The sequence below is a fragment of the Solanum pennellii genome, chromosome 10 (genome assembly GCF_001406875.1).
Source record: "Solanum pennellii chromosome 10, SPENNV200".
NCBI classification, from domain to species: domain Eukaryota; kingdom Viridiplantae; phylum Streptophyta; class Magnoliopsida; order Solanales; family Solanaceae; genus Solanum; species Solanum pennellii.
The window spans coordinates 3513287-3530660 of NC_028646.1; the positions used below are offsets into that span (position 1 = coordinate 3513287).

At 27.7% G+C, this 17374-nt stretch overlaps 1 protein-coding gene across 1 annotated transcript; it reads left to right on the forward strand.

Moving 5' to 3' along the window:
• Positions 1-14131: 14131 nt before the first annotated feature.
• LOC107001880 (cytochrome P450 78A6-like) lies at positions 14132-17123 on the forward strand. Its single transcript, XM_015199834.2, has 2 exons — positions 14132-15082; positions 16308-17123. Exons 1-2 carry the CDS (start codon positions 14132-14134, stop codon positions 16932-16934), a joined length of 1578 nt encoding a protein of 525 aa, XP_015055320.1. The 3' UTR covers positions 16935-17123.
• The last annotated feature ends 251 nt before the right edge of the window (positions 17124-17374 follow it).

A 17374-nucleotide genomic window follows, 5' to 3' on the forward strand; every position in this document is an offset into this window, starting at 1 on the left:
GGTTTGGTTTAAGTTCGATTAAATTTTTTTCTTCTAATACCAAATCAAACAAAGAGTGATTAATTTTTTTTTAACCGCTAAATCAATCAAACCAAACCATAATTCGACCTTTTGTCAATTTAATTTAATTTATCAGTTTAATTTGACTTTATAATTTAGTTTGTACACCCATAATGAACCCACCCAAAATCTTTTTGTAATCAAATTTATGGTCAACCCATGAAAGGTGTTAAGTTAGGTTCTGTCATTTTGTATGTAACACTATTTTTATAGATATAAAATATAAAATTGTAGACAGATATTAACCACTTTCTTGTAAGTGTTTTCCACCAAGGCCTTTATTTTCATCTTCCATTTGTATATAGATAATAATATCTGATCATTGACTTTTAAATTTCTAGTAAATGTTTTGACTCCGCCATTAAAATTCATTAAATTTGTACTAGTGTAGATTATCTGCATCATATTTTTAAAGAATTTTTTCAAATTTTATCTGAATGTAAGAGATATTGTACACTGATTATTTGTTTAGTTAATCAGTTGACTAATCCGTCTAAAAGACCAAAATTAATATTTTATAGATAATAGTTTTTGGTCAAACATGAATTATTTTAATTTTTTTTTTATAGATTATCAAAACAAGGATAATAACTAAATATTTTGTTCTTGTTAGGCATTCACTAGAAACACAAATTAGATCACAGTGGACTTAATAAAGGTTTTGCACTTTATAGGCGCACCAAACTTTCCTATTCCTTTTGTCTTTTTTATTTTAATCAATTTAATATTTTATATATACGAAGTTTTTTTTTTTTTTCGTTTCAAAGGTTAGTATGTAATTAAGATTTAATTCGCTTTTCGTAGGATTTAGCTTGATAGGAGCCTTGGACATTGTGATTTGTTTTTGTCATGGTACTAGTTTTACATATATTTTTTTTAATTATCGCATTATTTCACTATTGTTAATATTTTTTTAATGAATGTTTTGTGTTGCTTTCCTTATTATTGACATATTGTTTTGATAGTCCTATTTTTTTTCTTTGATAGGATGTATAACTAATATTTCACATTTGATAATACTAGTGATATATAGAATTTAATATCATGTGATTAATTTATATAAAGACAAAAGAACCTTCAAATAATTTTAATCGTTTTTTTTTATTTTATGTTTTATATTTTACTAATAAATTTATTAAGTAAATTAGCTTACAATTTTTAAAAAAAGTTAATTTTTTGCTAATTTAATTCAATAGAAATTAAACGAACATTAAAAGTTTTTAACATTTACAAACTAAAAAGACAATTTTCCAATGTTGGTAACCGATACTCACGATGACGTAATCAGAAATTTTTGTAAGCAATGTCATTTTTTAATTTATATATATATATAAGTCACGTACACCATTATATATATATATTTTAAAGATCATTTTTAATATATTGTTTGTATTTAAATAAATTTTAAAATATTTATATATTTTAATTCTATAAAGTATCATTTGTCAATGTCCTGTAGATCTTTTCTTATTATTGTTGTAGTACTGGCTAGGCATAGCATAGAAATAGAAATACTATTATATAAATTCATTTCCTACTGAAAAATAAAGAATATAGTAAAATACTGACAAGGAGACCAGATTGATTAAATTTTAAAAAATTGTATTAAGTACCAATCATAAAAGGGAAGGACCACTAAATATAACAATCAAATACCTAATAACATTTTTTTTTTAAAAAAAAAAGCAGCTTCAATTATTAAACAATTTTTAGTAAATTTTCCCCAATTCCTTAGCAGGAAAATAGTTGAAAAAAATAATAATGGCATTGAAAGATATGAATTATTGCTAACACAATTGAAAGAGTCATTGGTTGTAAAATTATTTTAATTAACAGTGATAATGACCAATTTGATAATAAATTAATCATTAGGGAAGAATCATATATACCATAAAAATTCTTGGATTTGAAAGTTAAAAATATTATTAGCCTGAAATTCTGGTTGTGTCTCTCTCAACATGAAATCCAATTATATCTTTTCCTACATATGTTGAGTCTGCTTTAATTTTTAATATTTCAATTTTTTTTCTTGGAATGAGTTAGTATTTGGAGTATCATGACCTCATTTATTTGTATTTTATAACGGTATAGATCTTAATAGTTCATATTTCAAGTTATATCTTTTTTTAAGATTTGAATCTTAATTATTAAGTGTGTTAGTTTTTTTTTGTTTTGCTATCAGTAATGAATCTGAATAATTAAGATTTGTAAAGTTTTTTTTAATTAAAAAAATTAACTTATCTGGTCATTTTATCAACGGTAAACAACACAAATCCTACTAATTTAGGTGTTAACAATCTCGCTTCACGCGAGTTTGCAATACTACCAGTCATACCATAAATCACACCTCGGATACATATCCAGATATATGTATCTCAGATATATATTAATCATCGACTTATAATTAAGTGTATCCAAATAAGTAATGTATCTAAAAGACATAAAATTAAGAGGAAATCACACATATACCAACTTTGAAGTATCTGTTGTATCACAAATCCTAATTTTTTTTTAAAAAAAGTCATTGTTTTGTATATCTGATACGTTCATTCTATGTATATGAATTGTTCTTTATGTGTATTTGACGTAGTCTTTTTTATGCATCCAATGTATGCTTAATGATTAGATGTATCTTATATGTTCATTTTTGATATTGCATGAACGATCTCCATAGCCATTCACCACTCAATCTACTTCAATCACGATCAATCGTTATTCACAATTGTAAAGACTGAAATCGATTACCGTCATCACTAACCACCATTTATAATCATTTTCATTAACCACTATTATGACAACCACAAATGACGATCACTATACAATCGAGCACCGTATTATCATTAGCTATCACTATCGACTACGGTAATATATACAAAAATTATTGGTATTCAACAAGTCCAACACTAAGGCCGCAAACTCCCTTTTCGTTAAAACGTAATTAAGGCTGCTAATGAGCTAAGCGCTAACGAAGCTACAGTGCCACTATAGACTTTCCCACTAAACATCATTTTCAAAAATCTCAAACTTTATAATTTCTTAAACTCTTAATATTTTTTTATTCCAAAATCATAGGAATAAATATATCATTTTTAACAAAAAATTTCATTATTTTGAAATCTATACATGTGGTTTTGACGTGTTGAGAGTGTTATACAAAAAAAAAATAAAAAATTAGTTCGTACTATCTTACATCATTCATCTTAAAACTAAAGATATTCAACCTAGGCAATAAATCATATTTCTTATATCTTTTATAATCTAGAAGGTTTAATTTTTAAAGAGTCAAAGACATTGAATCTATTATTCGATCCGTTCATTTTTATCTGTCACTTACTCTTAAATAGATATTCGTTTTTATTTGTTTATTTTGACATATAAAAAAAATTATTTTTTTGTTTTATCATTTACATTAAGTACGCATCCTCTAAATAATTTTTTTCCTAGACATCATACTAAACATCATTTAACAGGAATAGTATGGTAAAATACCTATATTAATAATTATTATTGTAATGAGTATGTCAAATTAAACAGTAACAAATAAAAATAAACTGGGGAAATATATTCAAAGATGATATAATAAATTGCTCCTTAAGAATTATACCAAATCCGTACTAAACAAGTAATCATTATATAAAGTATACATACTTTGTTATTCTTGAATATACTTAACTGTCAAAATCTTGATTAAATGGGATAATTAATTACAGGTATTTTAACCTCACTATAAATTAAATTATATCATTCTTTGAATAAACATATATAATGTTTATCTTTCATTAGCTTTTAAATAACTTAGAGCCAAAGTGGCATTGCAACTTATTTTGAAAAAAAAAGTATATCTGTAAAAAAAATAAGTGTTCAGCAAATTAGTAAAGTGTTTTTAAATGGAAGCAAGAACAATTTTTCTATTATTATTTATTGGGAAAAAATTATAATTTTTGCTTTTTAGAAAAGCAGAAGTTGAGACAAAAAATTATTTTTCTCGTGATTAAAATATCTTTTCCGTTTATTCATATTTATCACTATATTTCTTATTAATTAATATATTCCATAAGTTTGTTTAAGTTTCATTAAAGAATTTTATTTTATATTTTTACATGATAAATTTTATAATCTATTTTGAGTTTACATATTATTAGTTTATATATTATTATTTTATTTATTATATAATGTTTTAAGTATTTGTAGAATTAAAAGAAAGTAACAGCAATATTTTTACAAGATTAGAAAAAGATTTTTTTTTTCTAAGATATCATTGTGTGCGCGTTAAAAGAATAATAAAATAATAAATAAAAATTTAAATTTGAACTATAGTTTTAAATTTGATTTCAAAATTCTACCCATCATCAAAATCTAAATTATTGGTCTGGTAGGCTTTTTAGGCCATTTATGTTATTCTTTTAGTTTTTCTTTTTAGCAGAAAAGATATGAAAAAAGCCATTTTTTTCTATTTATATTATGTTATAAGTAGCATAGTGATATTAGTTCACTGGTTTGCTATTTGTATAAATAAGGGTGTGCCATAATTGATTTAAACAGATAAATCGAACTAAAAAATGTTATTAATTTATCCGTATTAGATATTGGGTTAACGATTTTAAAACAGTTATCTAATTGTTTTTACGAAAAAGGCTCAAAAATACCCTTAAACTATTCGAAATAGCTCATATATACCCTTAAACTTTATTTCAGCTCAAACTACCATTCCCGTCATGCTATTGGGTCAAAAATATCCTTTTTATTAACGGAAGTTGTTAAATGTCATATGGATGCCACATTGTATGCCAATAGGATTCAACTGCCACGTAGACAAAAATAGAAACGGTTAAGATACCCTTAAACTATCGGAAATAGCTCATATTTACACTTAAACTATATTTCGGCTCAAAACTACCCTTCTCGTCAAACTATTGAATCAAAAGTACCCTTCTAATCAACAGAAGTTGTTAAATGCCATGTGGATGCCACATTGCATGCTAATAAGGTTTCACTGCCACATAGACTAAATCCCTAAATCCTAATTACTTCCACCCCTCATTTCATTATTTCAGAAATGATATATTCACCCGTTCTCCCTCATTTCGCGGCTAGGGTTTCATACTTTTCTTCGTGGCTGGATTTCAAAGTGGATATTCATGTTTGTAGGCTAGTAAATATTTTTTTCTTATTTTATTATGTTTACGATTTCAAAGCATGATAGTTAGGATTTCACAACTTTCCCTTCATTTCGCGGTCAAGGTTTCATAACTTTCTTCGGAGCTGAGTTTCAAAGTAGATATTCATGGTTGTAGGTTAGGAAATATTTTTTCTTATTTTATTACGTTTACGATTTCAAAGCATGATAGTTAGGATTTCACAACTTTCCCTTCATTTCGCGGTCAAGGTTTCATAACTTTCTTCGGAGCTGAGTTTCAAAGTAGATATTCATGGTTGTAGGTTAGGAAATATTTTTTCTTATTTTATTACGTTTACGATTTCAAAGCATGATAGTTAGGATTTCACAACTTTCCCTTCATTTCGCGGTCAAGGTTTCATAACTTTCTTCGGAGCTGAGTTTCAAAGTAGATATTCATGGTTGTAGGTTAGGAAATATTTTTTCTTATTTTATTACGTTTACGATTTCAAAGCATGATAGTTAGGATTTCACAACTTTCCCTTCATTTCGCGGTCAAGGTTTCATAACTTTCTTCGGAGCTGAGTTTCAAAGTAGATATTCATGGTTGTAGGTTAGGAAATATTTTTTCTTATTTTATTACGTTTACGATTTCAAAGCATGATAGTTAGGATTTCACAACTTTCCCTTCATTTCGCGGTCAAGGTTTCATAACTTTCTTCGGAGCTGAGTTTCAAAGTAGATATTCATGGTTGTAGGTTAGGAAATATTTTTTCTTATTTTATTACGTTTACGATTTCAAAGCATGATAGTTAGGATTTCACAACTTTCCCTTCATTTCGCGGTCAAGGTTTCATAACTTTCTTCGGAGCTGAGTTTCAAAGTAGATATTCATGGTTGTAGGTTAGGAAATATTTTTTCTTATTTTATTACGTTTACGATTTCAAAGCATGATAGTTAGGATTTCACAACTTTCCCTTCATTTCGCGGTCAAGGTTTCATAACTTTCTTCGGAGCTGAGTTTCAAAGTAGATATTCATGGTTGTAGGTTAGGAAATATTTTTTCTTATTTTATTACGTTTACGATTTCAAAGCATGATAGTTAGGATTTCACAACTTTCCCTTCATTTCGCGGTCAAGGTTTCATAACTTTCTTCGGAGCTGAGTTTCAAAGTAGATATTCATGGTTGTAGGTTAGGAAATATTTTTTCTTATTTTATTACGTTTACGATTTCAAAGCATGATAGTTAGGATTTCACAACTTTCCCTTCATTTCGCGGTCAAGGTTTCATAACTTTCTTCGGAGCTGAGTTTCAAAGTAGATATTCATGGTTGTAGGTTAGGAAATATTTTTTCTTATTTTATTACGTTTACGATTTCAAAGCATGATAGTTAGGATTTCACAACTTTCCCTTCATTTCGCGGTCAAGGTTTCATAACTTTCTTCGGAGCTGAGTTTCAAAGTAGATATTCATGGTTGTAGGTTAGGAAATATTTTTTCTTATTTTATTACGTTTACGATTTCAAAGCATGATAGTTAGGATTTCACAACTTTCCCTTCATTTCGCGGTCAAGGTTTCATAACTTTCTTCGGAGCTGAGTTTCAAAGTAGATATTCATGGTTGTAGGTTAGGAAATATTTTTTCTTATTTTATTACGTTTACGATTTCAAAGCATGATAGTTAGGATTTCACAACTTTCCCTTCATTTCGCGGTCAAGGTTTCATAACTTTCTTCGGAGCTGAGTTTCAAAGTAGATATTCATGGTTGTAGGTTAGGAAATATTTTTTCTTATTTTATTACGTTTACGATTTCAAAGCATGATAGTTAGGATTTCACAACTTTCCCTTCATTTCGCGGTCAAGGTTTCATAACTTTCTTCGGAGCTGAGTTTCAAAGTAGATATTCATGGTTGTAGGTTAGGAAATATTTTTTCTTATTTTATTATGTTTACGATTTCAAAGCATGATAGTTAGGATTTCACAACTTTCCCCTAATTTCGCAGTTAAGACTTCGTAGCTTTTTTCGGGGCTGAGTTTCAAAGTAGATATTCATGGTTGTAGGTTAGTAAATATTTTTTCTTATTTTATTACGTTTACGATTTCAAAGTATGATAGTTAGAATTTCACAACTTTCCCTTCATTTCGCGGTCAAGGTTTCATAACTTTCTTCGGAGCTGAGTTTCAAAGTGGATTTTCGTCATTGTAAACACAATAAAATAAGAAAAAAGTTTACTAACCTATAACCACAAATATCCACTTTGAAACCCAGCGACGAAGAAAACTATGAAATCTTAGCCGCGAAATGAGGGAGAAGGGGCGAAATCGTTTTCGGAAAATAATGAAATGAGGGGAAAATGAGTAATTTAGATTTAGGGATTTAGTCAATGTGACACATGTGGAATTTAACAACTTCCGCCAATAAGAAGGTCACTTTTGACCCAGTAGTTTGACGGGAAGGGTAGTTTTGAGCCGAAATATAGTTTAAGGGTAAATATGAGCTATTTCGAATTGTTTAAGGGTACTTTTGACCCTTTTCCTTTTATTCTATGTGGCAGTGGAAATCTATTGGGGTGCCATGTGGCATTCATGTGGCATCCACATGGCAATTAACAATTTCCGTTAATTAGAAGGGCACTTTTGACCCAATAGTTTGACGGAAAGAATAGTTTTGAACCAAAATATAGTTTAATGGTATATCTAAACTATTTTTTTTATAATTTAAGGGTACTTTGACCCTTTTCCGTTGTTTTTATTAGGCTGCTGATTTTGGTTCCCAACTCTTAAGATTTTAGTTAATGAGTAATGACTAAACTGATAATTCAATAATCTTATACTTAAATTATCTTTTATCCCTGATTAAATAATAGTGACTTTAAATTTTAAATACAAACATTATTTTCTTTTGCAGTTTATAATTGTTATTTTGGTGTTGCTATTTTCTATTTAACAATAAATAATTATTCCTTTTTAGCAATAATTGATTTGAATTTGCCTCTCCTTGAAATTCGGTGTGTACTTTATGCATTCAGAACTATATATATATATATATATATATATATATATATATATATATATAAACAAATGAAAAATAAAGAGAAAGCAAAGAAAATAGTAGTAAAGGAGCAATTTCTTATTTAAATCGAAAATCAAATCGTTAAAATTAAAGATTAATTGATCAAGCATATGAAATAAAATTAATTAAATAAAATTTAATAATAAATATCTTATTCATTTTATTATTGATTTAGAGTGCCTACAAATAAAAAATTAGTAATATAAAAAGTGGATAAAAATCAATCAATAAACACCCCTATCTTCTATAGTTGTCAACGATATATATTACAAAAATGGATAAGTTAGTGTGTATTTTAAGGAGAGAAAAAAAATTTCAATTTTTTCATGTTTTTGGTCAGAATTTTTTGAAAATATTTTTTAAAAATCAAACTTCTTTAATATTAGATAAGACACAAATATCCTATTAGACTATGAGCTAGTTAGGATTGAGTTTGAAAAGTACATATTCTGTCCACTTTTATTTGTCATGTTGCGCTTTTTGAAAGTCAATTTGATAAATTTTTAAATTTAAATTATATTACATTAGTTCGACATTTTAAACAAAAAATTTAGATATTCAAAAACTATATGCAAATTACTATAAATTGCAATTTTTTGCATATTGATATGATAAAAAAATACATCTTAAGAGATTAGCCAAAGTTTTTATTGCTTGACTATAAAAATAGAAACCATAACAAACAATAGTGGACGGAGAAAGTATTTTTCAAGTAAAAAAAATAAAAAGTCAAATTGAAATCACTTTTAGTCAAAAAATAAAAAGTAGTGAAATGCCTATTTTTTGATATTTTGACTTATTTTAAGTCATTTTTTACCTTCGGAAACAGTTCCTAACTTATTTTTTAAGTTATTTTTTATTTCTGTCAAACATTTTTAAAAATCAAAAAATGACTTAAAAATAAATTTGATCAATTTCTAAGCTAATGCAAATAGTTTTTATAATTGAAATATCATAAACTCTTCTTAACTAAATTAAGATTCTATTATCCTTTCGGATCCATTTTCTTAAATATAATTTTATACACTTTTTTGTAGTCAAGGTATAAGATGAATAGAAATTTTTTAAATATCTTATATGTTATATAAATAAGATAATTGTGGATATCTCTAAGTTCTCAAGCATGCTCTTGCCACGTAACAATGCGACGCAAAAGATTACCTCATTACAGCTTTGACTTACAATAACTATTTTAATTAATTTTGAAATTAAGTTAACTAACATTGTTGTTTATATTTTCAGTAACTAACATTACTGTTCATTAGCCCAATAACATTGTACTCCACTTTTCGTAAATGTTTCGACACTGAATCTAATGATAATTAGTTAATGGGGAAAAGAGTCTGATATACCCCTCAACTTTGTCATTTAGAGCTGATATACCCCTTGTTATGAAAGTGGCTCATATATATCCTTACTTGTAAACAAATGGCTCACATATACACTTTTCCTCTAACGGAAATGAAAAAAAATATAATTTTAATCTAAACTTTTATTATTTTTTTCTAAAAAATATAATCCCATATGAATAAATTTAATCCTCGTCAAACATTTTTTTTTGACTTTTTTTGTTTCAATGACTAATTTATAATTATTATTTTGATAATCAAATTTATTTATGTTTCACTAATATTCTTGTAAAACTTATTATAGATGATCAAATTTTTTCTTCGAATACGAAATTAAATTACAATACACACAAAAAAATAATTTAAATTTTTTTTATTTAAACTAAGGAATGAAAGACAAAAACAAAATAAGAATAAGAAACTCAAGTAATTATAATAAAAGAAGTCAAAAAATAATTTATGTATGAAAAAAATTAAAATATACCTTGAACTTTGATTGAAGAATCATATATACCCCTAAATAATTTTTTTAAAAAAAATAGAAGTAATAAATATAAATTTAAAACTAATTTTTCAACTTCCGTTAAATGAAGGGTATATGTGAGCCATTTTGTAACGGCGGGGGTATATGTGAGCCGTTTGTATAACGGTAAGGGCATATATGAGCCACTTTTATAACGAGGGGTATATCAGCTCCAAATGACAAAGTTGAGGGGTATATCAGACCCTTTTCCCTAGTTAATGTTGATAAAAATTTTAATAGTCTTTGTTGATTTGCATGTATAACAACTCCAGTTTCACAATGGAAATATTTAATTATTATAATCGCTAAACTCAAAATTGTCACAGAAAATGAAACTACCAATGAAATTGCAAAACAATAGTGATTTAATAAAACAAATGTAACTTTTTAAAAAGATATTTCTGTATATCCCTAATTACTTATCTATTTTTATTTTTTTGTTGTCTCTAATTATTTGTCTATTTTGACTTATCAAGAAGAATAATTTTTTTTACCTATTATACCCTCAGTTAATTATTTTTAAAAAGGTAGAACTTCTGGAAAATTTTAATTCATCCCCTTTATAATTAATAGGGGTAAAATAGTAAATTCGTCCTATCATAGGAAAAATAACTTAAATACACAACTATAATTTTTATATTCTCTAATTTTCCCTACATTTTTTAAATATTACATAATTCCCTTTTTTTTTATTTTAGTGTAATTTTTTAGATACATTACACTCTCTCTCCTATAATACACATTTACCAATTTTAATGCCTATTTTTTCTCCATTAAAACACTCAACCTCTTAAATTAGTTTTTGAATTTTAAATTTTATCCATTTAAACACTCAATTTTTTAATCAGCTTTTTGATTTTGAATTATTAAATTTAATTAATTTTAAATAAAAGACCAAATTTTGAAATTTTGAATTTCAAAATTCAAAAAATCAGGAAGCAGGATAACTTCCATATCTTTCTACCGTTTTGTTCTTACTTCCATATTTTTTGCTTGCTTACACACCAAAAACATAAGAACCAGTGCCTCTTGCCTTAGAAGAAGTTAAGGTGATAAAAACAAGTAGACAATCTTCATCTCATCCCAATACATTCGCCCAGTTACCACTTCCCCTTCCTCTTCCTCTAGCATCAACTTTGCATAAGGCCAAACAGGACTCAAAGAGTAAGTTTGTTAGGCCTACATTGTCTGGGGTTAGTATTTTGGTACTTAAAACTGTTTGCTGAAATTAGTAAAAATTTTAAGGAATCTAGTGTGCTTGCCGATACATTTGAATAAGTGTGTATAGTATTTTAGATGGTGAATTGATACATGAATTTGTTGTGTATCATAATATTTTATATGTATCATGAAATTTTGAAAATTGTTATAATGTATCATTCAATAAGTTTAGTAAATGCGTCATCAACTGTGCTTGATGATACATATAGAATCAGTGTGTACAGTGTTTAGTCAATTCACTGATACATGTAGTAGATATGTATCACATGTTTTGCATATAATATGAATTTCTGAAAACTGATATCATGTATCAGTAAGGTATTAGTTGTTTAGTTGATGTACTGATACATGTTTTGAAAATTGTTATAATGTATCATTCACTAAGTTTAATAAATGTGTCATCAACTGTACTTGATGATACATATAGAATCAGTGTGTATATTGTTTAGTCGACGTTTCTGATACATGTATTAGATACGAAATTGAATCTCCAACAACGATTCCGTCGATTTTGTAACTTTCATTCTGCAATTTGTTCACCCAAATTCCGGAATGTCTCATCAAAATCGAAGTATTCATCTTGAAAAATCCACTGTAACAACAATAAAATTACTGTAGTTCGAAATTTAACAGATTGTTCAAAAAAATTGTTTTCAAAATAGATGATATAATCTTTGTTTTTCAAAATTTGAAATTAATATCCAATTAAGTGCTGATTTTATGTTGATTAATGATATGTTACCGTAAATTTAGCTGTTTTATTAACAACATTAACTATACCGTTTTTCCCCTTTTTTTTCTCAACAGTTTAAAATTACCATGTATCATTTACCATGTATCACTAGAGTCTAAAGTATCACGGCTCAACAAATTTAAGGGATTTTTTGTAAATACTAAATTTGTCGGGACAGAATGAAATTATTGAATTACACTATGGGATTCCTTAAATTTTTACTAATTATTTTCTTAATAGCTGTGTCAATTCAAAAATGAAGAAGTAATTAAGGACAGAGGGAGTATCAAGAAGGAAGATGAGAAGCTTAGACTCAAAGAAAGAGGATGAGAGGGCACACATTTTTCTGAACAATTTGCAGAAATCATCCTTTCTCATCCGTCGTCCTTTTAACTAGTTGTCAATTGAACTGAGTCCCAAATCAATTTTTGTGAAGGTCTTCTAATTTTACTACTTCTTTTCAGCCCAATAACTAATTACATAACATCTATATAGATATCGACATTAAGCCGAGACTGGTTCATAATATCATGTTATGATTATTATTATTTTTTGTTATAGTGACTAAATATTATCTTTAAAAATTATTTAATAAGGAAAACTTCGCAATAGTGTTGAAAAATAATAGAAGATTAATTCAAGTACATTCATCTGGTGTATTTGGAAGAAATTTGTTGAATTCTAATGTTACATTTAAAATAATTGTCTCATAAGCTAGTTGTAAATTAAAAAATTGAATCAAATTGGTGACTTTTGTTTTATTTGATTTAGTTTAAAATTTTAAAATTAATTAAAATTTAATCTAATAAGTTCAATCCAGATCGAACAGTAAATAATAATCAAGATTATAAATGGAGACCAAATATTCACATACTACCAAATATCGATATAGAACAACTCAATAAAGTCTTTCCCAAAAAAAATAACATCATTTTATATTTAATAATACTGTAATTTTATAAAATAATTTAAAATATATAATAAATTCAAAAATTTCATATTTAATCAAATAATATCGCATAAATTGAATCAAAATATTAAAAATATCTTAGTAATAATAAGACGTGCCTTAAGCGCCTTGAAGGTTGAAATTTAATTTAATTTAATTTTTTATTTTTCTGGTTTTGCATTCGTGCGGCTCTCTTCAGAATTTCCGCCCAATTTTCATTTTCCAATAACTACCTAATTATTGCTTTTATTAATACCATAATCCATAGAATATTCTAAAAAAAACCCATATTAAACTATGTTAATAAATAGGAAAAATAAATAATACTCTTCCCGTTTCATATTACTTGATCAGTTTCCTTTTTACACGTATATTTTAAGAAATAAAAAAATAAGAGGAGTTTTACCAATTCACCCCTAAAAACTTCTTTAAAACTTTACAAACATGTGTAGACACGTTTAAAAAGAATTTATTGCAAGGGCAAAAAGGGAAAAATAATTAATGATTTCTTGAATTAGTAAGATGATCAACTATATCTCACAATTGTTTTTAGTATAATGATCAACTAATATAGGACGGAGACATAGCATATTTAGACCTCATCATAACAATCATCCTCCATAATAATTGTTTTTTTTTCTCATAAAAATCTATTTTCATGGTATATTCACTGTTGTAACATTTTGATATAGTAATCAATAAATATCTGACTAAATAATATCGTTGTAAAGAGATTTCACTATATTTATAATCAGAGGCTGAGTTCTAAATAGATGTGAGAGGGTTCATCTAAATTTCCTGACCTGACAAAAAATTATAGTGTAAACACAAAGTTGGAAATTATTTTTTATAATATATATATATATTAGATGTTGAATCTCATTGAGTTTTGTTGTCTGTTTACTTTTTCAGATTTTGAATTGTTAATGAAAACCGTCACTATGTCATCACTTATATTATATAATAATAATAATACAAGATAATACTTTGCTAGCTAGTGTTAACTATGGTTCCCCTATATAAACCATTCAATATCTCTCTCATTTTATACCCACAAACACCAAGTATACTTCTTTTTCTCACTCTCTCTCCAAATATATTCATTATGACAACAAACATAGAAAGTCTTTGGATTTTTGCTTTAGCTTCAAAATGCAAATCTTTCACTTCTATAAACTCAGTATTCTTTGCAATTTTTGTTATTCTTATATGGTTTGTCATGAACATGATTTACTGGGCTCACCCTGGTGGTCCTGCTTGGGGTAAACACACATGGAAAAAATTAGTATCAAATCCAATTCCAGGCCCAAAAGGTTTTCCTATTATAGGAAGTATGAACCTCATGAGTGGTCTAGCACATCATAAAATAGCAAAAATCGCGAAAACTCTTAAAGCAAGTCGTCTCATGTGTTTTAGCCTTGGTGAAACACGAGTCATTGTGACTTGTAATCCTGAAGTCGCGAAAGAAATATTAAACAGTTCAGTATTTGCTGATCGTCCGATTAAAGAATCAGCATATAGATTAATGTTCAATAGAGCAATTGGTTTTGCTTCATATGGGGTTTATTGGAGGACACTTAGAAAAATTTCATCAAATCATTTATTTTCACCTAAGCAAATAAAATTTTATGAAAAACCAAGATTTCGAATTGCTAAACAATTGATTTCTATGTTTGAAAAAAATAGTCCAAATGACATTTTACGTGTTAGGGATGGTTTAAAATTGGCTTCTTTGAATAATATGATGTGTTGTGTTTTTGGTAAAAGTTATGATTTTGATTGTTGTAATTTAGAAACAAAAGAATTGATGAAATTAGTTGATGAAGGTTATGAACTTTTAGGCATGTTAAATTGGTCTGATCATATTTCTTGGTTAGGTGAATTTGATTTACAGAGAATTAAACAGAGGTGCTCTGAACTTGTGCCAAAAGTAAACAAATTTGTCAAAAAAATTCTTGATCAACATATGAATCAATCTGGTGATTTTGTGGATGTTTTGCTATCTCTTCAAGGCTCAGAAAGATTATCAGAGAATGACATGATTGCAGTACTTTGGGTAAGATTTCATCTGTCTCAATTTACGTGATACTGTTTGATTTGATATAAAAAAATTATGATCTAGAACACTTGTTGATCATTAATGTGGATATCTTCTAGAATTGAAATATTTTTGATTACAGAAATATAATATATGTTTATTTTGAAACAGACTAAAAACGGACACTGTTCGATTGACATAAAAAAACTTATAATCTAGAACACTTGTTGATCATTGATGTGAATATCTTCTAGAATTGAAATGTTTCTGATTACAGAAATATAATATATGTTTATTTTGAAACAGACTAAAAACGGAAGGATGTGAAGGAAGGGATATATTATATATACAAATAGAAAAGAAAACTAACATAACTACTTAATCAAGTCATTTTCTTCCTAAACGACTTGTCCTTTTCGAGAATTTTTGCTCCTTAAAAATATCTTTTGGTTATTGTAAGAATATGAAAAAAATGTTCTATTAATATTAAATGATTGGTTCAAAATAGTTCCTAAAGTATACACGAAATAGTTTTAATTTTTTAAATTAGCTAGAAGTTAATGTTTTTAGTCTCTATCAAATATTTAATAATTTGTATTTGGTAGATTTGACATAAATAATAGAAAAAAGATTTAATTATAAATATCAATAAAGTCTAATCAAATCATTAAGTATGTAAATAAAAAAAAGTGTGCTAAACACCAATAAGATATCAAAACATTAAAAATTACACCTAAAAAAGTTGCACCAAACTTTGAAAATAAATCGAAAATTTGTACCTCCAAATTTGAGTTCCCACTATTTTTTAAAAATATTTTTTAGTTCCTTCAAATTTTAATATAAATATTAGACAAAGACAAAAAATGTTAATTTTTGACAAAAGTTAAGGATTAAAACAATTCAATGCAAAATATAAAGGGATTATTTTGAAATTTTCACAAACATATGTGACTATTTTTTTTTTAATCATCTTTCGCTATCTATTTAAATTAAAAAATTAGTGTGATAGGTGGTTAAAAGGTCACAATCAATAGCAATTACAAAGTTCAAATTACATTGACCTCCTGACTATTTTGATATTATTTTTTTCCCTTTACTTTATGTGTCAATTATGTGAAATAAGTTTCAAAAATTCTAATTTGTCATAAGTCAATGCAGGCAGTATCACACTTGCATTCTAATCTTGGATCCGCCACTGGGACCACGACACATTTGTCCTTACAATTAAAGTTTACTTTTGTAGGAAATGATATTTAGGGGGACTGATACAGTAGCGGTATTGGTAGAGTGGATACTAGCCCGAATGACGCTTCATCCTGATATTCAATCAAAAGTTCAAGTCGAGATAGACGGAATCGTCGGACAATCACGAACCATGACGGAGTCTGACGTATCAGAAATGATCTATCTTCCCGCCGTGGTAAAAGAAGTACTAAGGTTGCACCCTCCTGGTCCACTATTGTCGTGGGCCCGCCTTGCAATAACAGACACCATAATTGATGGTTATCACGTGCCAGCTGGGACCACGGCCATGGTGAACATGTGGGCCATCACGAGAGATGCAGATGTTTGGGCCGACCCACTTATGTTTAAGCCAGAAAGGTTCTTGAACGATGCTCATAGTGACATGGATTTCTCGGTACTAGGGTCCGACATGAGATTGGCACCATTTGGATCTGGAAGGCGATCTTGTCCTGGAAAGGCACTAGGCTTGACTACAGTCACTTATTGGGTCGCAACACTTTTACACGAATTCGAGTTTGGGCCCAGTAGTAATGTTGACTTGTCTGAGGTATTAAAGCTCTCTTGTGAAATGGCCCACCCACTTAAGGTCAAGATCCGATCTAGACGTGCTCCTAAGACAAATTAAATGTGTTAAACAATATTAAAAGGGGGAAACATGGTCCCAATAAACATAAGAAGACCATACTCTTTCTGTACATAATATCTAGTTTTTGGTCATCTTAATGTTTCTTTTATTTTTTTACTTTGGATATGGTCTTTAGAAAGTTGATTTGGCTTTTGCTTGTACAAATGGTGGTTCAATTAATACAAGTTTTCTATAAGATACATACTACGTTATAATCTCTTTTTGTGTCATAGTCCAACCCTTGGGCGGACTTAGGTGAACTCGAGGAGGTTCATCCGAACCCTTTCGTCAAAAAATTACATTATATATATAACGTTAAGTTCTGATTTTATATGAATATATATATCAAAATGAACCTTCTGAAAACTAAGTACAGGTTTGACTTAGTGGATAAATGGTTCGAAATTTGCTCCTAGGTCACATATTCAAATTCCTTGGGC